At 40.2% G+C, this 27,976-nt stretch overlaps 2 protein-coding genes across 2 annotated transcripts; one reads left to right on the top strand and one right to left on the bottom strand.

Annotated features, from left to right (window-relative positions):
- The first annotated feature begins 1,139 nt into the window (after positions 1-1,139).
- adat1 (adenosine deaminase tRNA specific 1) lies at positions 1,140-11,577 on the top strand. Its single transcript, XM_033634454.2, has 9 exons — positions 1,140-1,437; positions 2,020-2,088; positions 2,511-2,565; positions 2,724-2,854; positions 3,227-3,872; positions 5,064-5,209; positions 6,001-6,100; positions 6,230-6,316; positions 10,081-11,577. The coding sequence occupies exons 1-9, from the start codon at positions 1,254-1,256 to the stop codon at positions 10,211-10,213; spliced, it is 1,551 nt and encodes a 516-aa protein (XP_033490345.1). The 5' UTR covers positions 1,140-1,253; the 3' UTR covers positions 10,214-11,577.
- Positions 11,578-12,117: 540 nt separating this feature from the next.
- Positions 12,118-25,566, bottom strand: gabarapl2 (GABA(A) receptor-associated protein like 2). Its single transcript, XM_033635614.2, has 4 exons — positions 25,351-25,566; positions 24,017-24,072; positions 20,221-20,393; positions 12,118-15,417 (listed from the first exon to the last, which is right to left on the bottom strand). Exons 1-4 carry the CDS (start codon positions 25,382-25,384, stop codon positions 15,303-15,305), a joined length of 378 nt encoding a protein of 125 aa, XP_033491505.1. The 5' UTR covers positions 25,385-25,566; the 3' UTR covers positions 12,118-15,302.
- Positions 25,567-27,976: the final 2,410 nt, after the last annotated feature.

Raw genomic sequence — 27,976 nt, 5'->3', positions numbered from 1 at the left:
TATGTAATATAAAATCAATACAATACTAATACAACATAAATATCCCTTTGAGGACAGTATTTTTCTGCCTAATGACCAATTTAATTATCAGAGGTGTGAACTCCAGTCACCTGACCGGTACTCGAGTCAGACACAAATTTGATGACTTTAGAATTGACTTGACAAAATCAAAGTAGACTTGCAAGTGGACTTGACCTTTAACACCAGTGACTCGTGACTTCACTCAGACTTGAGCCTTTTGACTTGAAAATACCTGATACCTTCCAGACTCACTTTGTTTGAACCAGTCTGACAACATCCAGTCAAGTTGCAAGAGCAAATCAGGTAGAACTACCATTGTGTTATGGAGCACCCGTTGGGAAAAATAAAATATCCTAAAGATAATTTAGAAACAAACAAACAAACAAAAAACAACAACACAGTGGTCAACAAAAAATATGCAAAACGTGTGGGAAACTTACAGATGGAGTTGCGACAACTTCCAACAAACTTTCTTTTTAAAAAATAAGTACCTGAATTTAATACATTATTACAGTGTTCTTAAAATGGCATAGAATTTGGTGAAGAGCACATAATGACTTGTTTAGGGACAAAGTTTAGGACTTGGGACTTGTCTTGGGATTTGTCAGTGCTGACTTAGGACTTGACTTGGGACTTGAATTAGGACTTGAATCACAAAGACTTGAGACTTACTTGTGACTTGCTAAACAATGACTTGGTCCAAACTCTGTTAAGTATAAAAGTGTGAATACAGTTTACAGTATTAGGCTATTATCATACACATGTACTGTGGTATTGCTATTCTTCTTCTTCTTCTTCTTTCTTTCTTTCTTTAAGGTGTTTTCTTACATTTTAATGTATTCTATTATTTAAAATACTCATACAGTCATTGTTTTTATGTGCTTTGTGTCTTTATGTTTGTACCTTTTAATGGTTTAATGAACTAATATAATACCTGCTATACGTTCCTATACTGCGAGGACACAACTAATGTGCTCCTGGTAGTTATAATATTAATTATTAATTTCGAGATTAGATTGTCTAGAAGATTTTCGGTTCTTCATAAAGTAAAGACTTTTATTGTGAAAGGACAGCCATCTTGGCTCGGCCCGGAAGTAACGTGTTCGTTATCTCGAGGTTCCTCCAAGCAGCAGCATTTTTGGCGGAACCTGGTCGAAATACTGTTCATATACTGTTCATATGATATTGTGAATGATAAATTACCTTTACCATTTACTAAGTTCACATCTGTAATGCCCGACTGCCTTCATTTAAACGTCCCTGTCCGGTTTAACATGGTGAACGCGGATGAAATCGCCAAGTTGTGCTACGAGCGTTTCAACCAGCTGCCCCGGAGAGGGAAGCCTGAGCCGGGCAGAGAGTGGACCCTGCTGGCCGCTGTGGTCAAAGTCACCCGGTGTGCTAACTCTGACACAGGTTGGACAGCCGAATGACCTACAACATGTGTTTCAACACATTTCACCTTCTCTTTATGTCAACAATGCTCAGTAACTGCACAGAGACCAGCTGTTTTCTAAACGTTACGCTGTTTGATATCGTCTTTCGTTCACCGTATCGTTATCATACTGTTAGCTAACGTTAATGTTTAACGTTACTGGTAAAAATCTGCACGTAAGATGGGTGACAGTGAGCTAATGTTACACTTGATTACAGTAAATGGAGCAGCAGCAGTGTCTGTTTAAACTTCAAGAGTGAAGAGAACACAGTCCAAATCACTCTGCACAGGGCAAACTTTAAAAGTTATTAAATAAAGCACTGTGAAATGCCCAGGTGTGTGAAATGTGCTACAGTTAAAGCTGCCTTGCCACAATTTTTTTTTAAAGAAGAAAATGAATTTTATGAGTATATGTAGGCAATGCAAAGTAGTAGCTCAACAGCAAAACAAATTAAAGAAACATAAAATAGGGCATGATATTGTGTAGAATAAGAAAAATGTAAAAGTACTAAGACAAGATATGTGATAAATTATTCTCTAATCATTTTTTTTTTCTTTCACAGTTAAGAGGGAGGTTGTTTCTCTGGGAACTGGGACTAAATGTATTGGACGGACAGCGATGAGTCCCAATGGTTTGTGGTTTTGATAACTGGTGTTTTAGGTCTTCTGAATGGGTCTCTGTCTTCCACACAGGTTTTAATTGCCAGCCCATCCAAATAGATTTGCAACCACACAAAATACTTATCGTTCCATTAGTCTGTGTATAGTTCACAGTAAAAACTGATTTAAACGTCCACAGAAATGGCGCATTTATGTCATATTGAAAAAATATCCTCCCTAGACCAATGTTTGTCTTTGAATACAATGATGTTTTGCAGTCCTGTTTTTGGACTTAAGATTACAAATAAACAAATCCTTCTCAGCTTGTGGAACACACTGACATTCATGTTAGCTTGTAAAAGTGCAATATACATAATAATCGTTAAAATATTTGTCTTCATTTTTAAAAAACAGCCTTTAGATCAACTTTTTTTTTATCCTCTCATCCATTCAGGTGATGTTCTTAATGACAGCCATGCAGAAGTCATTGCTAGAAGGGGATGCATCAGGTGTGTATTTGTTGTAAATTTTCCGATCCTAATATCTTGTTGGCTCTGGTGCTCCACGCTGACACTTGAGTGTACACGAAATATATACATAAGCTGTTACCATGTTGTGTGTGTGTGTGTGTGTGTGTGTGTGTGTGTGTGTGTGTGTGTATTTGTAGGTACCTGATCCAGGAGCTGCACAGGGCTGTGAGTGGTGGGGACAGCTCTGTGTTATGTAAGGCAGATCAGTGGGGGAAGTGGAGGCTTCAGCCAGGAGTTTCCTTTCTCTTCTTTACCAGTCACACTCCCTGTGAGTCCAGTATGCTCCCAGAATATCTAACTGGGTGGCTGTGTAACAGAATTCATGTAACATGGCCACCAAAAAGTTATGTTAGATGATCCACAGGATTCAAATCGAGCTATATATTTTGTCATATATTTTTTAATCTGTTGCAATTTAGATATATTTTTGTAAGGCTCTGAAGTAATGTGCGTTCTTTCCATGATTTATTGAGCTAAAAAAAGAGTCTCCCCGTGTTGGTAAAAATGCTGTGTCAGGGCCTTTAACTTTGTCAGACAGCTTTACTTCAAAATATCAACCTTCACAAAACAATAACTGAACTCATGCCAGTGATTTGTCCAGGAAACCCAAATCAGTCCAAAACTTCTTGTGTATTTTCAGGTGGTGATGCCGCCATCATCCCTATGGCTGACAGCCAGTCTCAGCCCTGCCCTCCTGTCACATCTGTAAAAAACCATGAAGGGACCGACGGAAGAGGAAACCTGAAAAGGAAAGATGAGGAACCAAGTGAAGGGAAAAACATTAAACGGCCCCGTCTGGAGGAACAGGAGACAGTGGAGACAAAGCTAGAGGACAGAGGAGACACAAAACAACCCTTCCTTTCAAATTCATCTCAAAGTGAAGATCCATCACAGAGTAACTCTGCAGACACACCTGTGGAAACTGTCTCACAAGATTCAGCCCAGCTGACAACAAAAACCAGAGACCCTGACTCTGACAGGGCTGGACTGCATCCACAGGTCTCAGACATTCACAGAACTGGAGCCAAGTGTGTCTCGGGTGCCCCAGCCGACCCTCTGCACCCTGGGGTGGGATACCATAGCACAGGGGTTCTCCGGGTGAAGCCTGGACGAGGAGAGCCGACTCTGTCCCTCTCCTGCAGTGACAAGCTGGCCCGCTGGGGAGTGCTGGGCTTCCAGGGTGCACTGCTGTCCCACTACCTTCAGGAGGCGCTCTACTTCAGCACGGTGGTGGTGGGGAAGTGTCCATACAACCAAGAAGTTATGCAGAGAGCTTTGGTCACAAGGTAAGAAGCAATGCTGACACAATAAGCCAATCAATATACATCATTAGTTTGTTATTAATAAACATCAAATAAATCAAGTCATTTCGGGCTTGGAGAAATTATCATGATTGTTTGTCTTTATTATCTGACGTAGACAAACGATTAATCACTGTCAAAGTTTAACTTTTAATTGGATACTTGTGAGAATTCACAGAAAGAGCCTTTTTTAGCTCATCTTGTTAGCTTTGTAAATAACATCTAAAATATCAGAAACAACAGTCAAGAGTTGTTGTTTTTTTTTTTTAAATTTACCAGGTAAAAGTCTTGTTGAGATCAACATCATCACGAGGAGCAGAGCGACAAGTTCTAAGCTCATGAAAAAGAATATTCTCTCATGACCCCATTTTTGAAGTTGCATGGATTATTTTTATTTTTTTTTTTACCACTGGTGAGCAGTAGTAAAAGCTGCAGCATTTTACATCCCTTATTAAATTGAATCTGTGGGCAAACAGTTGCTAATCCAGCAGACATGAAGCAACATTAATATTTATTCAATTATTGAATATAAATCCAACATCCACTGTCCTTTTAATCTCTGTTTTAGTCTCCACCAACTCCTGGGAAGAATATCTGTCTCCCTACTGCTAAATGGTTCACTTCCTTCATTAGTTAGTTGCTAACTTTGCTGTTTGGTGCTGGATGGATGTGTAGTGTTTTTTGTTCGAAACAGCTACTTTTTGTGGCTGGAAACAAAGTAAATGAGAAAAGAATTTGCTGAGCAGAAACAAAACAATGTGCTAAATGGTGGTGATAAAAAAAAGACCTGTAGCCGAGGGGAGCTTCAGCGTCAGGAGATGGTTCTCTGTTGGCTTTCACATTACACATCTGACCCATTATTCATAACACACTTAACAAAAATTTAAACGCAACACTTTTGTTTTTTCTCTCATTTTCATGAGTTTACATTGAAGATTTAAGGATTTTTGTGCACACACAAGACTCATCTCTCTGGTCACGAATTTGTTAAAAATCAATGTTAATGAGCTCTTCTCCTCTTCTTTAGTTAAAAGGAGGATAAAAATGTACCTGTTGTCATTCAGGGTTTATCATGTTTTTAAATCAAATTAGTCAGATTTACAGATGCTGGATATTCACGCTGTTACCAGCTTTAAAACCTCACCATGTAATAAGCAGTCCCCTGTTCTTCCTCAGGTGCTCCCGTGTATTGGACCTCCCCGCTGGTTTCTCTGTGTGTCCACCTCTCCTGCTCCAGTCTGGCCTGGAGTTCCCCTTCAGCCAGGCCCAGACCGAGCTCCGACACCAGGCTGGACAGGGACGAATCTCCCCCTGTGGAGCAGGTGGGGGCGTCACTCACACATTTTGGTCTAAATGATCAAAAGGAAGCCTTAATGTCACATTCATGTCATTACAGTTAGTTACAGTTATTTCTAGATTCCAACTTGTCAACAAAATCCCTCTACAGACAGGCATATAAACACATCATTTTAAGGGTTGTGTCGACACATTTCATGTAAAAATTGACATTATTAAATCATTATTATATATACAGTACAAAAATATTTAGGATTATATTTTTGAATCAGCCTTCCTCAGTGACCAGAGAAAGAGCAGATGCTCTCAGCTGTGCAACTAAAGATTTTTGCCTTCTATGTGAACCCTACTTCATCTGGTACAGTGTTTGCCCCATATCGGCTCAGTCCTTTGCAGCAGCCATGGTTTAATTTCGACCTGTGGCCCTTTGCTCCATGTCATCCCCTCTCTCTATCTCCCACTGTGTCAATCTGCAGCTGTCCTATTAATAAAGGCAAAACTGCACATAAATAATCATAAAAAAGATCTTTGGCTTCCAGACAAATTTGATTGAGGGCCAAACATTTGTTTGATATGCATGGTAAAGCTATATAGCTATGTAGCTATGGTATATGTAGATGATCATTACAGAGCTTCAGTTGGTCAACAATGACTGGTCCCAGAACGCTCCCAGTAGAGTCAACAAGGGGCAAATTCCTACCACATCAGTCATAAGACCATCAAGGGAGAAAAAATATTCAGATTGAGATTTTTAGGAGTTCACTCACTGTTTGAAGTTTTGTTGAGTCTCACTTAAAACAATCTCCATATATTTCAGCCATCAGTTGGTGTAATGTGGCTGAACAGCCACTAGATGTCACTGCCAACGGCTACAAACACGGAGTCACCAAGAAGGCCTTCGGCACAGCTAAAGTCAGGTAGATCCAACACTCTCTCACACTATCATATGTTATTATGACGTAAATGAGAAGCCTCTGATTTTTATCACTATAGACTTTTTATTTAGACCAAATGTCAGTTATATTAATTCACGTTTGTGTCTTCAGGTCTCTTCTGTGTAAAGTGGAGCTTTTTCATTCATTCCTGTCTCTGGTAGCAGCCACTGACCCCTCAGCACTTCCCGACTCCCTCAGGTAACAAACAATAGGCTCTTTCATAATCTGACTGTGGTTTTAAACAGCCTTAAACTAAATCTGAGCAACACGAATCACTAATGAAGATCTCCAAACGATGGTCTGGCTTTCATCAGTTTGTCTGTTTGGGAAACTCTCATCTCATCTGCTGCTGAAGCATGTCGAATCGATAGGGAGGCAAACTACCAACAGCAATAAGAAAATGTTTATGTGTCACAGTCATCACAAGTAACAGCAGCAGGGTTTGAAGGAGTTGTACAATCACAGCAAGTCACAGTACAATCTGGATAACAGATAAGTGAACACTGAGTGATGCTTTATTTCATAATGAACACTGAGACCAGTGAGTCAGTGCTGCTGTTACTGTGTGTGACTTTCTTGTGCTTTTGTTTACAGCTCATGATTTATTAGTATTTATTTTTTTGTAGTTGGGCTCATATTGTCCTTGGTATTTCTTTCCAAATGGTGTCACATAGCTTGCTTGAAATTACACAACAAATTGTGTCTGTGTGTGTGTGTGTGTGTGTGTGTGTGCATATTTGTGTGTGGTGTGGCTCTCACTGTGTGTGTCTTTGTATGTGACATTAAGCACTCACATTTTATCTGTTAGTCCCAGCGTGTGCATCTGGGCTTGTTCACATGCTTCGTGTGTATGTGTGTGCGTGCACTGATAGCTGAGAATCCTCTCTAAAGGGAGAACAGTGGTCTCTCTGTTTATCAGCATTTTAGCAGATAACCTGATCCTGGCCCAGTCCAGCCGGGCCTACACATGGATGCACACACACTCATACACACTCATTCACCCAGCCCCAGCAATGACAACATTTTCTACAACAGCAATGGTATGTCTTGGGAGAGACAGCTGAGGTCAGGGAGTGGCCATTTGTCTGCATTTATAGTGTTTTGCTTTGGACGGGACATTAATTATTAAATTTAGCAGTCGGACACTTGCGATCCAAACTGTCCACTTTATCTGCACAATATTTTGTTCGGAATGCAGGGACTCAAGTAACCTGATTGTGCTAATACACTTTTAACAGTTGGTCTTTTTACAGCAGACATTTTGAGCCTGTTTACACTTGGTTGTAAAATGTGTTTTGGTAATATGAAACAAATGGACAGCTGAGACACATTGCTTTTCACATGTGCCATGTGTCTATCATACATCTCCAGCTGACCATGTGTGTTCAGATTTTATTACTGCCTAAGTCACTTACGCTAGAAGATCAAAGGGCCTTGTGCACATTTATCTCGTCCTCTCTCACTAGCATGCTCACTAGCCATGTTAGTGGTTGTGTCGGTACAGCCAGAAAAATCGTTTGTCTGCAGAATTCAACACGTCTCCTTCCTTCCTTAGGGAGAAATAAGGGACTGTCACGCAACACTGTCCAACTTGATGTAGAATGGGCACGTTATAGACCATTAGTGTGCTGTCACCAAAACAGCCACCAAGTCCTGCATTGATGACGTAGTCCATGTCAGGATGCTTTAGCGTTCACGCTAAAAAGATATGTGGTTGGGGCGTCGGTGGCTTAGTGGTAGAGCAGGCGCCCCATGTACAAGGCTGTTGCCGCAGCGGCCCGGGTTCGAATCCAGCCTGTGGCCCTTTGCTGCATGTCATCCCCTCTCTCTCTCACCCCTTCACACTTACCTGTCCTGTCCATTAAATGGCCCAAAAAATATCTTTAAAAAAAAAAAAAAAAAAAAAGATATGTGGTCAAATGTGTTCGGCAAATGGTTTGAGTGATCAGATCACAATACATCTTCGTGGTCGTGTACATTTGTATTCAGTGCTGTCCACTTGTGATTGGATCACCCAAGATGCAAGGTAACACCAGGCGTTAACAGGCTCTTTGACTTCACAGGTGTTACTTTTAACATTATTGATGGTTCCGTTGTATTTAAGTGTCCCAGTAAGGGCTCATTTATGTTCATCGATATCGACATCGACATATACGGATGCTGTTGGAGCCTCCTGTCTGTACTCTGCAGTAATTTTGTCTGTATTTGTTCACATTTTTTAAAGCTTATGGACGAAACGGAGCAGTACCACCGGAGATTGTGGGGGCAGTGTAGCGTATTTTAAAGAGGCAACAGATAGGATTCGGGGTTTTTTTTAGCTTGGCACCACCTAGCGTCAGCAGTGTTGCTCGCACTGTCGCAAAGACCAAATTGACCGTGGGGATCAGAGATAATCAATAAAATGTAGGCTGTAAAGCCACCAGTATACCTCTATGTTTATGTAGAATGAGAAGGTGTGTGGACATTCTACTAAATAAATGAGTCAAGAGACCGAGCAACAATTATCAGATTTATCTGAAGAAAAAAACAAATAGTAGTGCAAATAATTATACCAGAATGCACAGCACCAGTACAAACAGCTCACAGTAAATGATACCAATATGCACAGTATCAGTTCAAACAACAGTAGACACGTAAGGGATAATGTATAGTGAGCCGGTGACTGTCCGACTGTCTGAATCACTGTCCGAGGGCTGCCGTAGAATAACGAGGATGTCAGCCGACCAACACTCGCTACCTGGTCCCTGGTTGCGGCAATTTGCGATGCTGGCCAGCTAGGAATGAACTAGCAGCCAGTACAGTGCAGTCCTCTCTCAGCTAGCTAACATTTAGCCGTGTTACTTACTGATCCATTAGAAAGAAAGCTAGCTGGACACCGGTGTTGAAGCCTCTTTGGTCACGGAGCTCCCCCCATCTCTTGAACACCCGACTGAGGTTTATTCTTGTTTTTCCTCTTCTTTTATCACTCTCCTTTTTGTGCATCCTCGCCTCCTCAGACAGATTAGCTCGTTTTCTTTTGGGAGGCCGTTTTTCACTATCTCCAAACTTTGTCCGTCTGCCATTGTGCTCGTGACTCAACTATTTCATGCCCCGGCCAGTTCCTCATAAGGACCAGCTCCAGTCCCTGATTGGCTGACCGACCAGTTTGGCAATACATGACGCATTTCCTGCCGTAAAGCAGATTTTTTTTTCCGCGAAAATTCGTCCCCGGTGGCAGAAGCTTATTGCAAAGTCACTAAGTAACCTATGTAAACGCTGATAGTCTGATTTTACTGTGTATACTACCCTGTGCAATCCACAGTATTTTCATAACGATATATATAGGCAAAAATGCTGTCTGTTGCTTCTTTAAGTGAGATATGACCGTGGGACATGACAGAGACATTTAAACTTCCTAAGCAGAATGGAATGAATGTGTAACATAGTTCTCCACCCACGTCACAATGTATTTAATGGCTTCAAAGACTACTGCCATCTACAACACTGCCTCCCTTAAAAGGCACAATATTACCCTTATATTTCAATATCAGCAAATCCCATGAAAAGACCAAAACCAGCATTGGGTTAATCGTCTCTCAGTACTTTGTGATTTCTCTACGTTGTCAGTGGCTTTCAATTCCAAGCCCTTTTGTTCTTACTGGAGACATAAATCTTTAATAACAGCTCAGGAGTAAAGTTTAATGCTTTCAGAAAGGCTCTGTAATTTCATAAAACAGCTCACTGATGTGATTTCAATAGTTTCTGCACAACAGTGGAGCTCTGTGGTATCAAGACATAAAATACCAGGCTTTGATACACAGACAATACTTATTATTGTCAATTAATTGTATGTGAGAATAGGGGACACATTAACTACAGCAGGGAGATTTATTTAAATGATCATGCAAACATAAGAATTAAACTACAAGCAATATTGTAACTGGGTTCCTCCCCTAATGCTTGTTTTATGTGTATGTGTTCAGGGGAGCAGAGCTGCAGACCTACTGGGACTACAAGCAGGCATCCCAGTTGTACCAGCAGGCCTGGCAGCAGCTTCACTGCCAGGCCTTTCCTCTGTGGCCACGCAATGACAGAAATCTCCTGCTCTTCCACTGAAGGCCCACTCTCCTTAAACCCCACTCTGCAGCTGAGCTGAACAGTCCTCATCAAGATCCAGCTTGCCTGTTGGGTCAGCTGGTCAGCGACGTTAGAGGTCTGGATAAATATTGTTTGGCTATATTTGACTCTGCGTAGCCCAGGATGTCACCGCTCACACCAGCGGGACACCCAGCTCTGTCATGCTGTTCATAGAGGTTGATGACCGCTGCTCAGTGTCCTCAGATGCTGGTTTTATTTTCCACAGTGTGTAACGTGTTGTGACTCCAGCTGGCCAGTGTTCATGTTCTGAAAACACAGCTGGACGTACCTGTCTGCAAGTGGACTCCCAGTCCTCGTTTAAATGCTCTCCCACTGTGGTTTCCTCCCAGTGTACGTGTTCTGCTCAGGTGGACTGAAGACAAACTGAGCATGGTAATGAAAGTACATGTGTCTATTCAGCTTGTGATGACCTGTAAACCTGATCAGGGTGTTTCCAGTGCATGTTAGAATAGATTCCAGTTCTCCAGGACACTTAACTCACTCATAAAGACAAAGAAGAAGTTAAACTTGCATATTTCTGCACAACAGTCAGGTCCTTTATGCAGACCAGGCAGACACCAAATCAATGTCAGGACTGAGGATCAGTTGTGTTATTGCTTTTGCTCAGCAGATTCCACTGACAAGTAACAACCCACTTCAGCTCAGCTAACACTGAACAGCATGTTGCGAGTTATGACCAGGAAGCTGTACACTGTGTATTCAATGTCATTCTCATTCCTCTGCAGCAGAGATTCAGAGCTCTTGTTAACTTGATCTTTTAAATGTTCTTTGCACTGAAGCATACATGTACTGTAAATATATGGTGATGCTCAGAAAAATCACTCAAGTGTCTCTATTAATTTGAATGTTTTTAACCCTTTGTTTAAGATCTAATTTGTTCATTTAACCCTTATTCCTCCTCCTCCTTCTCTTCCCTGGCCTAACAGAACAGGTGAGGAAAGCCAGCAGTCCTCTGCAGCTCCCAAGCTCCATGTTTTTGTCTTCTATCTCCCTCTGTATCAAGGCATCGTATTGGCCTGTGATCCAATCACATCTTAAGGATTTAATCCAAATTCCTCTAGTGACTAAAGCTCAACTACATATTCCATTTCATGTTACTGACACTCAACACGCTCTCACTTTGTATTCAGTGCTGTTTCTATTCAGTGGTGCATGTCCTTGTGCACATGCATGACACAAAAAGGGACCCAGTTGTAAAATATTGCTACACAGGTATACACAGGTTGAAAACAATGTCAATATGGAGAGTTGAGGCATCACATTCTGATATAATCCTGTTTTAATGTGTTGTAAATCTATTAATACATGTTAGGCAATTAACTGATCTTTAAATAGGCTTGTTGTTCTTTTCTTTAAAAAGACAAATATACAGCTTTAATTTGAAGGAGTACATTGATTATAAAAAATAAAACATTCACTGGAAACAAACCAACCAACAAACCAAGGGAGACTTGTGGGTACCCATTCAACCAATTTTCATTCAGATATCTTGAGGTGAGAGCTCAAGGGACCTCTTTGAAAATGACCATGCCAGTTGTACCCTCACCAAAATTTAGCCTAACATTGGAGCATTATTTATCCCCCTTCCTGATATGCAATGCTGACATGGTTAGTACCAATGAATACCTTAAGTTGTGTAGTTTCACAAGATACCACTACCGTTGTGCTAGCTTAAAAAATGTGTGCATCACAGCATTTCTAGATCCCAATGTTGGCCTCCAATTAAGCTGCTTAATTGTGGAAGGGCCAATGCACTAGTGTAAACACTGCACAAGGGTTCTTTCATTTTGAGCACATACAGTATGAAGTGAAAGTGTAGTGACATATGAATTCCTATTTAATAAGACAGAAACACCTCGTGATTCATTTTACATTCATTTTTATTGGTCAGGTCTTCCAGCTACCTTACCTTTTTCAAATATCTAAAATTCCTTTATGTCTTTAAGATATATTTAACAAACATACAACACGGATGAATTAAAACAATACTGAATATGATAGCATTCCATCAATATATTACACATCTACATACCATGTTTAAAAGCTTGAATCAGCTTTGTGGTGCACAAATATGAATACTTTGATGGGTCGAGTAAAGAGTGGAAATACGCCAGATGTCTTACTCTGATTCAGCACCAAAAACTACAGATGCAGCCAAAATGTCAGCTTCAGAGTCATCTGACTGAAGAGAAGAAAGATCACGAGTGGTTCTGATTTTATACCTCTGTCGCCCGTGCAGCCAAAGACCTGAGCAACACTTCACTTGAAGTATTTGAAACTTGAATTACAGTGCTCCTTATGGACACAAGGTTCATTAAATATGGGTATTTAATCATTAACAAGTGTGGAAGCACTCTGCACACTAAAAATGAGCTTTCAGTGATTTTATTAACCAACATTTCCTCTGAGAGCTTTGTGTGTATTAATCATTAAAATATAATGGGCAGGGACAGGATCAAACACTGTGTCTCATACCAGGAACAGAAGGACAAATATTACAAAATAAAAATCTTCCTGATGTCATGTACTTGTTAGTGTGCTGATGGCTCACAGTGTATTAGCAGTTGTCCTTCTAAAGACAAACTGAAATTAAACTTGAATCAATTTTACAAGCAGCACAAATTATTACAATAGCTATGTGTAAAGGCAGTGCAGGAGCCCCTGTTTGTGTTCACAGTGGGATGTAAACAGTTGATCCACTGCTACATACTGAGTTATTGTATGGCCTGCTTCCTCTGTCTCTGCTGCAGGATGTGAGTTTTTACATTTTCCTGAATGCCTTGAAAAAAGGAACTCCAGAGAGAGAAAAAACGTCTTACTTGTAGCTTGTTAGCCATCCAGTTTATGATCAGTAGTGTGTGGCCCAAGCCTTTTACACAAAACACAACATGGCTTATAACATGTTCTAAAGATAATACCATTACAGAAGGCGTGGTGACACTTTATTTGGGTAGTCCACTTACAGACAGATTAAAAAGTATTTGTAACATTATAACAGCCAGTTAGTTGAGATTTAATAAGTCCACTAGAGTTGGGTCAATGTCCTTTTTTTTCCAGTCTGGTCCAGCGTCAACCTTAAACCAGTTTGATTTTTTGCAAAGTGGCTGAATCGACATTTGTCAATACATGTTCTGGCAAATAACATATAGCCTCCATCAGTAACAGTAACCTGTGCAAACAGCGTCACAGCAGTAAACGCAGCATATATAGCAATAGTAATAAGCAATATGACAATGTGATTAATATAATATTATGCTCTTAAACTGAGTAGTGTCTGGCCTCTTGTCCAGGTCAGTGTTGGCAACATGAAAGAGATCAAATTTCAGTAAAGGGGATGAGCAGCCAGTGCTGTGTTTGTTTACTTAAATCTTAATATATTTTTTGGGGTGACGAGAGGAAACATAGCAAACCAAACCTAGTCTCTCAAGAAAACCGCACCAATAAGACAACATTTTGGATTTGAGGCCAATGGAAGAGGTGTGAAAACTGGCACCAGACACTGTGTTTTTATTTATACCTGTTACTTAGTTTGAAAGTGCTGCAGTCGACGAGGAACTGCTGATTCATGTAGTTGAAATAAAGAATTAGCCGCATGATACCTGCTCATTTCACTACAAAAACCTAAATAAGGTGGCAGCTGGCTGGATGGAGATTGTCAGGGAGCTGAAAGTTTCCGTTAGGCTAAATAACCATCGCTAATAACAACCTACTTGCAGTTGGCTATGTAGAATGGTACTTCCAGTCAATATCACAACATAAAATGTTACAAATGTAGGACTCAGGAGCTTTGGAGCGGCTGCTAAATCAAGTGGGACAGCTGGTAAAATTCGGGATACCGGTCTGGTCCAAACAGGTTTGAAGATTTTTGCACCAGCCCAACCCTGAATTCCACTATTTTGCTTTGTTGGCAAATGTTTAATATATTATCTATGGAGTATATGTGACAATTCATGAACATATTCTTAGAATAATTGAACTTAACCTATTCACTCACCCTGTTTCAGCATCTGAGTGAGTTTCCCTGTCAAGTGTTTATCATTTCCAGATAGTTGAGCTGTGATCACAACATAAAAACATCACAGTTCAACACAATAAACTTCAAGTAAAGTGTTGGGTTTCTGAAACAGGTCACTGAGGTTCATGGCTTGCTGTTGGTATCATGAGTCTGAAACCTGGGTGGTGCTGACATCTATTCAGCCAACATAATGTGTAAATACGTAACAGCCAGACTGGGAAGCACTCAGCAACATCCTGGGGACTGGTGCTGGTCCCTGTCCCTGAGCTGGACACACTCCTTACTGGCAGCTGACAGTTATCCACCATCATGAGCTGCTTTCTGTCACATGCTTATAGTTGTTCTCATAGCCTATCATAGTGCTGAGTGTACCTGTGGCATTAAATATTGACGTTTTATACATGATATGATGAGCCATACAAATACATCCATAACATGGTTAATGATTCTAGTCACATGGTTATAGGGTTTCTTTCTCACCTCAGCTGAACACAAATATCTGTGACAACAAAGAAAGAAAGGGTAGCGTGATTAAATGATGAGTGATGATTGGCATGTGTGTGTGTGTGTTTGTGTGTCTGTCAGAGCCTACATTATTATATTTTTTTAATTTAATACTAATGTCGATACTTGGGAAATTAATGATATCTGACATGCCTGTAATGTGCATTGTTATTCTTATTTTTCGGCAGTGTTAAAGATATTCTTTCCACAGCTGACCTTTAAACAGTAACCACAACAAAAGACACACCATTAAAGTCAAGTATCTCTTGACAATAATGATCATCCGAGCCTGTCAGAAAAAATCAGAGCAAGTTTACTGGGTGGTGTAGTTAATTTTCACCATAAATGTGTTCTTTCTAGTATCAAAAATCGACCATAAATAACTGTGCCAAGTGTTTAGGTGCATTAACACATGAAAAGGCCAATATCTGAAACACTGTGCACCCGTTTATGTCGGCTCTACTGTGTCACTGTATGTGTGTGTGTGTGTGTGTATGTGTTAGAGAGAGACTGGTAGTTGCTGAAGCGTTAACCCCGTGTTGTATAAAAGGCCTTGTAACCAAAGGTGTTTTCTCCGCTGTAGGCCACGTACAGAAAACCGTCCTCGTCCTTCTCTTTGTCGTACAGCTGCCCCATAGTCAGACTGCAACACACAGCAGAAACCAGACTCTTATTAGATCACACACACAAGTGAGCAGCATTGATTATATTTACATCTTCTGTATGAGTTTGTGAAGACAAACGCCTCCTATAGTGGTTATTTTGTGCTGATCCACAGAATTTTAAATCCGTCCACTGTGCTAAACCCTACAGCAGTCCCTCTGAACAAATCACAGAGAGAAAGCAAATGCACAAATATTTAGGAAAATGCTTTCTCATTCAAACTAGAATTACCACCTAACAGACGTATGCCTATGCCAACCAGTCAAATTTCAGTTTATATGCATGTCTGTCCAGACTCATAGTAACTGTGGTGAAGATGTTGAAGGAATTTAAAGGTCCCATATTGTGAAAAGTCAGATTTCCATGTCTTTTAAAAATAAAGCAGGTATAGGTGCAACATAAACACTGTGAAACTATCAAAATGCTCAATCCACAGAGAAATGCAGACAGTTCATATTCAGAGACAGTGCCTTTAAAAGAGCTGTCAGCATTTCTGTGAATTTGTGATGTCACAAGTACGTTATATAGACCATTTGAAACATTTACATTCTCAATGGGACCTTTTGAATTTTTTGTTGGAATGTTTTCCAGTGTTTGTGAATGACATCAGCTGACAAGATGTAAACATGGACCCAAGCTGTTGTCAAGCAATCCAGTAAAACCTTCTACAGTATAAAGATTAAGAAACTGAGCGTTACAGACAGAGGGTGATTACAGGTATATTCAGGCACACTATGAGAAAAAGAATGTTTTTTGTTTTACATTAAAGCATGTCAACATGTTCGAGTAGAGTCCCAAAATATAAGTATGAACCTGAATATGAGCATAATATGGGACCTTTAATAAAAGTTATGAAGTGTGTTTTTTGGCAAAACATGGGCGCGTCACACACATCTTCAACTCGGCCGTAGAGACGATCTGTACAATCAGCACAGTTTCATTGCCCAAGATCAGTGTAACCAACTCAGTATCAGACCAAATGTCTCTCTTTTGTTCCTGAGATAGGACGTTCAGTAATGGCCAGAAAAGTGACTGTGATGTTACAGTGAAGTTAGCCTTTGACCTTTTGGATATTAAATGTCATCACTTCATTATTTTATCATATTAGATATTTGTGTGAAATTTTGCTATAGTTAGCGTGTGAATTCCTGAGATATGGCCAAAAAATTTTTGCGAGGTCAAAGTGACCTTGACCTTTGACCACCAAATTCTAAGCATTTCATCTTTGAGTTCCAGTGGACGTTTGTGTCAAGTCCACAGGCATTCTTGAGATTATCATGTTCACAAGAGTGGGACAGACAGATGCATAAACATACGTCTGAATGGATGGACAACTTGAAAACATAATGCCTCGAGCCACAGGTGTCGCCAGTGTGGACGCATTGAAAAGCTGTAGATACAAAAACAAAAGGCCTAGTCTACCAAAGTCTTTCAAATTTCGAACACTCACTCCCTTTAGGTGTAAAAGACGTTGTGAAAAGTTTTTAGTGTCCTCATTATTGAAGAATAACACATACATACAATAAAGAATTCATGAAATGTCTGCCGCAGGAAAGACATATTCCCAAGTCTTCTTTTATATTAGTCCATGTTCCAGATTTGAGGATGTTTCAGGTTTTAAGCTATTTGGAGTCCATCTGCCTTCATATTTGTGCTTTCTGATCCATTCTGACATTTAAAGAGCATTTTGGGAATCAAACCTTGTTGCTGTCTGGCTAGAGTCAGATATAACTTAGACATGTGTGAGACATAATAACCTCTTCTTGTGTTATCATCAAACGGATTTAAGTAAGTAGAATAAGGAAGTGGTGTCTGTAATATTTCCTCTAAGCTCCTATTCATCCAGACTCCTCTGTTGACTCATCTGCTGGGAGTGTCTGTGCCCTGATAAGTCCAGGTGTATCCTTCCTCAACACAATGGTCAAACAGGGCATCTGTTAGGATGCCTTTTAGGAGAATGTGTCAAGATGCTTATATCTCAAGCAAAGATATAAACTCATGGTCACAGCTGTTTGGTGCTGGGGGTAAGTGTCAGCTGAGTGGCATTCACATCATATCAGGCTGCTAAATGTGTCATTTTGTGTAACTTATGGGGTGACTGTAAGATTAGAAAAATGTAATGTAACTTTCAAAAAAATTGTTATAATTAAATGACTTTAAAGGAACAGTTTGCCCAAAAATATAAAATACTTTTTTCTTTTTTTTTGTATCTTACCTGTAGTGCCGTTTATCAGTGTAGGATGTTTTGGTGCGAGTTGCTGAGTGATGGAGATATCAACCGTAGAGCTTTCTGCCTTCTCCAATATGATGTGTATTTTTTATTTGGGGTGAACTGTCCCTTTAAGTTGTAACCCTTACAATTTTAGTCCCGTTTGGATTTTATTTGTTGACACATGGTTATGATGTGATTATACCAAGTACAGTTTAATACTACAATATGTGTTTACAGCACAGTCAAACAAAGTCACATTGTTTTAAAAAAAGAAGTCAGTCAAAACTAGGTCACTGTTTGTTAGCCTTGCTGAGGAGTGGGAGGTGGGCAGCGTGTGTCTTCATCTGAAAGCTCACTGTGGCCGCTCCTGACTGTGGCATTGATCCTTTACATTTATTACATTACAATTCAAAACTCAAAATCACATGCTTAACCTCCATCACTGATTACGATCTGTGCAGATCACTGAATCAATGCAATATGGGTTTGCAAACATTTCTTCTTATTTCAACATCAATACCCTCAGGTCAAAGTGTTTTGGACCACCACACACAAAACTTCACAGCTGGATGTGGTTACGTTTGGTCTGTTCTGCTTGTGACCACACCCAGCTGTCACTTAGCATGATACTAGAGTGTCATGCTACAAGAAAGCCAGATTATTAGAGTGGGTGTAGTTACTCTTTAGGAGCTGTAGGTTCACTGTATTACACTAAATGTAAGCCATTTTCCACAAGAGCATTATCAATACAATACAAAGGTCTGGGAAGCAGGTCAGATTCCTCAGAGATACTGCATGTATATGCATCACATCAGCATGTCAATAGCTAATGAGGGTCAACAGTAAAATGGAGGAGTTTGGTGTAAATTGAGAGAGCAGGTGTGGCCTCATCCGCTTTCACAGGGAGATGGATTTCACACACACCAAGAGCTCATATCATTCTGCTCTTAAGTAACACAGATGGACAGATAAACACACAGCACATAGTAAACACATGAATGGGAAAGTCAGACTAACTTTCAGCTGCATATCCAGGCCAGGTCAACACAATACATGATTTATAAAATCAATACATTTGTGGTTTACCGTCTGACCAATTTTGGATTTTTTTAGGGGGAGGATTTAATTTGTGGTGCTGTTGATCTGCATTCTGTCATACTGAGAGGTGTCCCTAATAGTTTCTCATTCCTTAGTGGTATAAATGTAATAGACGAAATATTAAAAACAACACAAAACCTAAACAATATAACCTTCATGAACAGAGTATCAATTGTAGAACTGGTGTACTAGGCTGCATTAGTTTTAGCTAGGCATACCTAATAAACCTGCAACTGAGTGAATGTCAGTACAGATATATATGTGTCAGTCTAGCTACGATGTGGTTATGTGACTACAAAAATTCACAGCAGCGGTGTGTCATATATTAACACTCTTGGCCCTCAGAAGGCAACTTTTTTAAGTCACACTGACTTTTGCTCACTTTTTGTGAGAAAATATAAACTAAATACTTAAGATATTTTTTGGATATATTTGTGAAATTAGGCTTCAGACCTCTGTCTCGGCAGTCATGTCCTCAGTTGTACTGTAATGAAATAACATCATGGTCTACAGATGTCCGTTTGAACTTTTGTATTCAATAAGGTGGGAAAAAACTGTTGCCTTACAGGCACATGTGCATAGAGCAGTGTTCACATGCAGTGTTTGCAACAGCATTTGTAAGTGCCGTTTGGAGAACAGGCACTGGCAGTCATGTTGTGCAGGTTAATTGAGTGGCAATTACAAATACTGACTGCCGTTTGCAATTGATTCATAAATGCCAACTGGTGATATCAAACAATATTTGGTACGGCAAAGGAGACTAAAAATGACATCTTTGGCTTTCCATAAGGAGACGCACTATCAACTTTAGGGCACCCTACTAACACGTCAGCATGTCATAACCCTGTATAGCCCCTAAACAATGACATAAGAGGTTTTTCCTTTTCTACAACATAAACACATAGAGCCAATAGATATCTGCTCCTTTGAAGATTCAAAACATTAATTAAGGAGGACTCATTGTGCTGATAAGTTTGTATTCCATTTAGAAAGTGGACGCTAGTTAGCCTAGCTTCCTAATGTTAGCACTGATTCAACACACTGGCTGAGTCATCTGCAGCTCCCGCACAATCAGTGCTGTGTTCATGACATGTTATAGCCAGAAGGGGGAAAACAAATAAAACTGACTTCTTTTGTTTAAATTACAATTTCAATCAAATAACTACTTGTGTCAAAACAAGCATTAGTGATGTATGTACTGATTTCTTGGCAAACAGTTACTTTAGATGATTAGTTACTTTAGTTACTTAACAGAGTTATGCAAACCTTTTTCACTGCCCTGTTTTTCACTGCATTTTACACTGTGTACCACCTGGATACTTTGAGGGAGAAAGTTGCTTCAGTGCTTCATGCCACAAATGTCACACTGTAGATTGATGATACACAACAGGAAACAGTTCTGCCTACAAGATTTCATTGTCGTACTTCCACTACACACAACCATACAACCTCAGACTGTCGTGTTGCTCTCACCTGGACTGAGGGACAGTTTTGTCGACAAAGAGGAAGATGGCTTTCTCTGAAGGCAGCTGGATGCGTTTCCTGATGATCCACATGAACTGGGCCACTGTGATGTCAGACGGCACCAGGTACTTCCTCTTATCAATGTCCACTATCTGAGAGCCAGAAACCTTCTCCACTATCACCTGGAGCACACACATTAACAAGAGAAAGGCTTCAATACTGTGTGATACAGCATGGGCTGCAATCTGTGTCTGCAGTGAGTCCTGACCTCATCAAACATGTCTCATATTAGTTGTTCTGGTAGCCAATAAAATTTCAGTTACATATTTCACCAGTAAGCGTTAGTACTGAGACAAGCAGGGACCTTGTTTATGTGCAGACATTATAAAATGTCAGGAATGTGTAAGGCCCTGTCCACATGAATACAGATATTTTTCAGTCTAATGATGACTTCACATTTAAACTCTGTATTGCTGCCCCACTCCAAAGATGAACGGAGGCTCCTGCTGCACCCAGTGTTATCGCTCCAACTCAGCGTCTGCTGTTTAAAGTCTGCCAGAAATGATAGTTTTGGATCAGACCCGGTTGAAACAGCAGGTGTTGGGACGAGTTCCAGTTTGTTATTGCTGCCAATGAAGAATGGAATGAAAACATACGCATGTTGAGAGCATCACTTATATATATATATATATATATATATATATATATATATATATATATATATATATATATATATTTGAGTGAGCTCCTTCATCCTTATAGAAAATTAATGCAGATGTGATCTCTGGTTGGTGTTTTGAAAAAGGTAATGTTAGCCTGTACACTTTACTACCTTTGTGACTAGGGGAGAATGCCAAAAACAGATAACACTGGTGAGAGTTTTAGGTTGTTTTTAAGGTCAAGTGTTTAAGGTCAAATTAAGGTCACGCGGTCAGAATTTTTTTTTTTTTTCTTTAACAAAGGGGAAAAATATTCATTTTCAAAAATATCTGGTACATGTAGACAGAGCCTACAGCTACCGTAATTGTACAGTACGTTTGGCCATGTGGTGACAAGCTGAACATCACACACACATTTGTATGGTTTGTAAGAGCATTTGTGCTGAAAACAGTGTTGAACCCAGCGTCTTGTATAAGCTCTAACAATGCATTGAGCCTACACAATAGGAGGAGCTTTCAGTCTGTGTCGTGCTCCTCCCAGCAGTCTTCCCAATCAACAGATGCAGAATGCAAGAATTAGTTAAAGGGATTGAGTTTAACAGGCATTATCATCCACACAATAGGCTCCTGGTATGTATTTCCTCAGAGCAGCCAGTTAAACACCTTACACCAGCGTCCCTCTGTATGCTCTCTGATCTGAGGTGTCATTCTGCAGAGCTGCTATATTCCCTTCCTGCCAGCGTGGCACAGGTTATCTCACAGGCTTTTCAAGTCAGGTCAATTCTATTTATATAGCCCAATATAAGGGGAAAATGCCTTAAAGGGTTTTTCAGAGGTGGTTGTGATTTAGGTAGCAAGTGTGAGATAAATTCAAGTCTACATATAGTGTCATATCAGTTACACATCAACAGTAACAACGAACTGTGAGTTCTCAAACGCCATTTTTTGGATTTTATACTAAAGCTGATATTTGATTTACACTTTGTTCTTTTATTCCCCAAAATGTAAATTGTTTGTTTCTCCACAGACCTGTATTTTTTTATAGCATGAAAAAAACTGCATAACAGCATTTGGAGGAGGGTTAGAGCCACAATTTAGTAAATATATTTGATATATCGAGTATTTTATTATGTGCATGAAATGAGCAGATGTGGGGTTTCCATTTGATTTGAACATGGCCAATATTTTCTTTATTAGAGACTAACCGTAGTTGCTGATGGAGAGCATTAGTGCTATCCATAAATCTGTATATTCTGTATTTATATATTTGTCATTTATACAGTATGTTTTTGTGGACACAATACACTTCCTCTTGCTGCAGAATCTTTTGTTCCTTTAGTTTATTTGTGACTACTAATACTATATATATATATATATATATATATATAGTATACTAGTTTTTAAAAGCTACAGATCTGTACAATATACCATACATCTGTTCTGCTGTTTATGCATGTGTTGCCTCATCTTAAATTCAAACTTGTGTGTAAGACTGGGCCGTATGGCTTATCAATGTATATCCATAGAATAATAATATAATATGTGTATATATGTGTATATAATCAAACACTTAGGGTACTTAAGAGAAAATAGCAAAAATAAATAAAAATATAGTATACACACACACACACACACACATATATATATACATATATATATATACACATATATATATGTGTGTGTGTGTGTGTACTGTATGTCCATATTTTTTTTTTTTTTTTTGCTATTTTCTCTTAAATACCCTAAGTGTTTGATTTAACCCTTCAATGCATATGATCAAACCAGTGATTATTCTAGTAACTAATCTAAATTTAGAGGGAACACAGCTCTAATGCCATTTTAGAGGGCTTTTATTTTTTTATTTTGAAATCAGAATGTCCTGATATTTTCTGAGAGACACTCTGAGGTGGTGTACTGTCATTTTGAAGTCAGATTTTGCTTTGGAAATGTATTCTTTATTATTAAGTTTGACTAATTATTCACATTGAAATAGATTTTTTCTCTGAAATAGTTTCCTTCTACGTATAAAACATTTATTCATTTTGTTTATTTATGTTTATTTCTTAATGCATTATTGACTGACTGATTTATTGAATGGGTGTGAAATAGCTTCTCATGTTCTTTCTATTTTGAAGTCAGATTTTACCATGAATTGTGGACTCCCGTTTTAAAGCCTCGAATTCTGCATTTCAGCCATTGCCATCTTGGTTTTCTTCTGGAGCCAGAAGTGACCATATTTGGATGAGAGGCTGGAGCTGTGGAGGAGCGAGGGGTGGATCTGACTCAAGCAGCCCCACCCTTAAATATGTGTAACTTTGGGCCTTAATAAAATGTAAACAGGTGAGTTATGTAAATAATTAAAAATCTGTGCAGTTGTCATGAAGCGTGAAATTAACCATAGAGACCAAAACTGTACCAGGCTGTAAACATGGGCATTTTAACATGGAGGTCTATGGAGACTGACTCTGCTCTGGAGCCAGCCTCAAGTGGCCATTCGATTAACTGCAGTTTTTGACACTTCTGCACTGGCTTCATTTTTCAGCCTTGGAGGCTTTCCCTAATGCTCTGCAGCACAAAACAATGTAGGGGCAAGTCTGACCATCTTTTTCGAAGTGCAGGCTGGCTTGTCTACAGTGTTGGAACCGAACCATGGCACTGCTACCTTCAGCAGCAATCATTTTGTGGCATATTTTGCAGAGGATAGTAGTCTGTCCCACATCTGCCTCCCTGAAACTGAAACACCTCTTTAGGATAGACCCACTCTGGGATCTTCATCCATTTTAAACTGATCTGAACTCAGTGGTTGACATTAAACTGGTGGGCATGGTTGATTAGTTTGTGGTGTCTGTGTGTGTGTGTGATGATGTAGTCATCTTCCGTATCCGTACATAAAGCTTGAAGCTACCTGATGGGAAAATGGAAGAGCACTGAAAACATGTACACGAGTTTTCACTGGGGTCACAGTTGTAACCTTGGTTCTCTGTGCTGCTCTCCTAATCCACTCACTCATTCTCTCCTTTCCCGTCCGTAACTGTCATTCACTCACCCAGTCACTCACTCCTTATCTCTCGACTGTCTGTCACTTACTCTATCTGTACCCTTAACCCCCATCCCACCACCAAAAACACAGCCACCCCCTTACTCACCGGTACTCTGTCAGGATATTTGTTGCGTATTTTGGCTGACTCCACACATCGGTGCTCTGAGGGAGAGACAGGAAACAAACAGGAAGTCAGGATTAAAGGGATGAGTGAGGCCTCTTGGGAGCCTCCTCTCATGCCTTACTGCCAAATACAGCTGAGACCAGTCTGATAAAGTGCTCCATATGCAAGATCAAGCACAGCATAAAGGGCTGAAAGGGCGACGTGAACAGCCTGTGATTATCTTTAGTCATGTTAGCAGTGATCCTAATCCAACAATCGTGACTGTTTAGTTTGTGTAATGAATCCAATCAACAGTCTGTAATGCTGATAGTGATACACAACGTGTTAGTACTTATCATTATCAGAGTGATAGTGCATCTATTTCCAGGATGCTTTGTGAGCAGATGCAGCATGCAGACACTGAGCAGAGGCCAGAGAGGGGAGGGTGAGGTGATGGGTGATCCATTTAGGTTTAACACTTTGCACGTTTTCATTAGCCCAGATAAGAGGCCTACTTTTGGAAACATCTCTACAAAAGCGGCAGCGGCGTTTCTTTAAAAAGAAGAGTCGAGATTATCTGGAGAGAATATGGAGACAGAAGCCTGAAGGAGCTGAGCAGCTGAGAAATGTCACTTGTGGAGCTGCAAAAACACAAACCCCAGCCATCAGAGTATGGAGAGAACTCTACACCAAACTCAATTCAAAATTATGGTAAATTAATATTCCACCTGACACTTAAATGTTCATGTTAGTGACGCAAGTTGCAAGCTGTGGAACAAATATTGAGAACATGATCTTTAATTCGGCATTGATGAAGCACACAGTTACTCCTCATTTTCAAATCAAACGTCCTTTTTTTTAATTTTCGCTTTCTTTTTAGGAGGGCGGTGTGAAGCAATGCAAAAAGTTACCAATGCTCATTAGTGGAGTATTTCTGCCTCATTAACTACCACATTTAGCCAGTTTCTTCTAAAGGTTTTTTAAATGCAAGGCGACATTAAATTGTCAGATGCCTAAATGGGATTTGGCGATGAAATGCCTTCATGCAAAGGAAAGACACGTTTGAGGGAAACAAACAGCTGACTCCTATGATGTATCAGCAGTTAAAGGTGAATGACAGCGGTCATTTGCCGTGCAGGAACAACATGTTAGCTTTTGTTGCTAGTCATGCACCGTTAGCCATTATGGATCAGTCATCCGCGGGGTGCTGTGACCATCATGCATCTCTGCACCTGTGTGGAATGATACGGCAAAATCGCGAAGAGAGCAGCACAGAAAGGAGGGCGCATGACATGACAAGAGCATCTCTTGTTTCATAACAACCCAGACCCCTTTACCGAGGGAATGGTCCTCTTTAAACATCCATTTCATCTTTGCTGGATCCCCGCACTGAGGCGTGATGGTAGAGTCGAAAGGCGGGCTTCAAAATGTCGGCGTAATGTCCAAAAATCCAGACAAAAGCTATCAAAACAAAAACGTCAACAATGTCTCTGTGTCCGGAGCTTCACACCGTCCGTCTAACGTTAGCTGTGAGGTTACGTCACTGTCTGACAGAGGGGTGGTGATGATGATGCTGCCTTCAGGTGCTCTCGGAAAGAATCAGTCCCTCACACACAATACTGACTGGTATGTGCAGGGTATTTCCAGGCAGTAGTGGAAGAAGCACTTTGATATTTTGCTTAAATAAAAGTAGCAGTGCCGCAGTGCAGAAATACCCTGTTACATGTAAAAGTTCTGCATTTAAATTTTTTCATAAAGGCAACATATGCAAAAAAAATGCAGTTTTTCATAGTTTCTCAACATTTTTGTCTTCAGCATAAGACCATCCTTTCTAATGAGCAGTTATGGCCATTTCATAGTCGACGCAAAGGCACGCAGACGCAAACGCATTGGAACGCATCGAGACGCATTGGCCGCCATGATGCGTGCTTGCCTCTCAAAATGTCCATTTTTTTGATATGCATCGCAGCAACGTGTGTAATACCATGCGTTGCCAGCAGGAGTGATAATGCAAGCTACGTACTTAAACCACTTTTTGTTATTCACAGATGAAGCAGGTATGAAATGTGGCGGGCAAGGAGGAAAAACTTTGCGAACTCGTACGGGCACACCCCCATTTATCACAGTTCTAGTGCCCTGCACTCTAATAAAATAGCAGTACTAGCTAGCCAGAATGTACAGGTCACTCTGCTACCCCCTATTGCGCGAGCGATGTATTATTGTATTGTATTATTGTAAGTGCGCTTGCGTTCAATGTGTTGACTATGAAAGGAAGTGCGTTGCTCGTGTCACTTGCGTTGCTTGCTCGCATTGCGTGCGTCGACTGTTGCTGAACATGGCATCCTCCAGCTCCATGACCACCCTGCCATGGATGTATAAAGAGAACTGCATACAGTGTCAGATGAGGGGCCCCGTTCATTCCTATGAAAGTTGTTAAGTGGCACATGAAGCCAATAAAGCTCGATTTCTGCGATGTGAAATTATCCACATTTTTTGCACTGTGGAGCCCATAGAGCAAATACACTAGAGACATACGGAGGCTGAGCACGGGCAAGCAGCTAATTTCTACAAGCTGAGTGGCTAAACCGCGGTTTAGCGCTTCCCTAACATGAATGGAGATAAAAATACATTAATCTTGTGGCTCTGACGTTATAGGATCAAATGGATCAAATTCTGATAGTGACACAACAAATTTCGTGGGGGTTGTGACATTCAAAAAAATGTATCCACTGATTTACAGACATCATGTGACAAACATCATACTGCTTTATAACTGTTGATGTTTCTGAATGTGTGGTAATCCATGGTTTCTGGTTGTGGAACGCTTCGTAGCATTTTCACTGCCTACCATTTTGCTGTCTGTTTACCAACTCTGTTTTAGGGCATGTTCGAGATGTTGAACTTGACACACCAGATGAAAACAGTAAGGCATACTCATCTACTGGGAGCTAGTCTCATGTAGCCAGATCCATCTTCACAGTGTGTGTCAGCGCTAGAGAAAAGTCTGGAGGCACCCATTATCATACTGGTATAGAGAAAAAAAAAATACTGTGGAGGTGGAAGTGGAGGAAATGCCGGCTGAAATAGCTGACCAGCGACAGGCTTATACCCACAGTCTACATCCTGTGAGTCAGACTAACTGGCAGTAAATAGTAGCCTCTTTTTTTTTGGATTATTTTTTGTCATTTTGTCTTTATTAGATAGGAAAGCTGTAGCATGAAAGGGGGGGCGAGATGGCATGACATGCATCAAAGAGCTGGGGTTGGAATCTTGCCACTGCAGCAAGGACCTGACCTTTGTAAATGGGGTGCCCGCTCTACCAGGTGAGCTAATGGACACCCCTCAATTTTAGCGGGTTTTCCAGCGGTTAAAAAGTGCACTCATTTTGGAGGATAAAGGGTATTACAAGCCGTGGGCAGACGGGTAGTGTGTTTTTAGCAGGTGCATTTAAGAACATTTTGAAGTGACATTTGCAGGTTCACATGCTGTTGAATTTCAGCAGCTGACCAACTAGTTAGCTGTTAACTAGCCTGTGAAATGACATTATAGTGTACTTTTCTCATTGTCTCTTCTAGTTCAACAAGCTAAGGTGCATCACAAGACGTGCTCATTTTTGAGAGTTAATTAAGGAGATTGTAGCATGGAACCGAGAGTAGGTTGTTGTTGGCTCTTGTGTTGTGTAGCAGGCTGTTGTCTGGCTGTCGACTTGACCGTCTGACTTCAGCACAGTGTGAAAAATGGCTCTCATTCATTTAAAATCAAGCCAATCTGTTGGAGCACTTGGGGATCAACAGGGTCGTCCAGCTAAAAAGTTGAACTTGCTTGTCAGAGTTGTATAATCCTGTCTCTGAGTACTACAAACTTTTTTTGCTGGCTCTTAGCAACATTAAAGGATATGATTTAATTAGATTTATTTACCAAAAGTCTGAAATATGTCCTCCTGTCTCACACGGATGCACCATC

This window comes from Epinephelus lanceolatus, chromosome 5 (genome assembly GCF_041903045.1).
Source record: "Epinephelus lanceolatus isolate andai-2023 chromosome 5, ASM4190304v1, whole genome shotgun sequence".
Lineage (NCBI taxonomy): Eukaryota > Metazoa > Chordata > Actinopteri > Perciformes > Serranidae > Epinephelus > Epinephelus lanceolatus.
The sequence above is the reverse complement of the archived record's forward strand: the minus strand, read 5'-3'. Positions and strand labels throughout refer to the sequence as shown.

Coding starts and splice junctions, on each gene's coding strand:
- adat1 (XM_033634454.2), top strand. CDS start 1,254: ATGCCCGACTGCCTTCATTTAAACGTCCCTGTCCGGTTTAACATGGTG. Junction 1,438..2,019: donor GTGTGCTAACTCTGACACAG/GTTGGACAGCCG, acceptor TTTCTTTCACAG/TTAAGAGGGAGGTTGTTTCT. Junction 2,855..3,226: donor CTTTACCAGTCACACTCCCT/GTGAGTCCAGTA, acceptor GTGTATTTTCAG/GTGGTGATGCCGCCATCATC.
- gabarapl2 (XM_033635614.2), bottom strand. CDS start 25,384: ATGAAATGGATGTTTAAAGAGGACCATTCCCTCG. Junction 20,394..24,016: donor AATATCCTGACAGAGTACCG/GTGAGTAAGGGG, acceptor TGTGTGCTCCAG/GTGATAGTGGAGAAGGTTTC. Junction 15,418..20,220: donor AAAACTGTCCCTCAGTCCAG/GTGAGAGCAACA, acceptor TGTGTGTTGCAG/TCTGACTATGGGGCAGCTGT.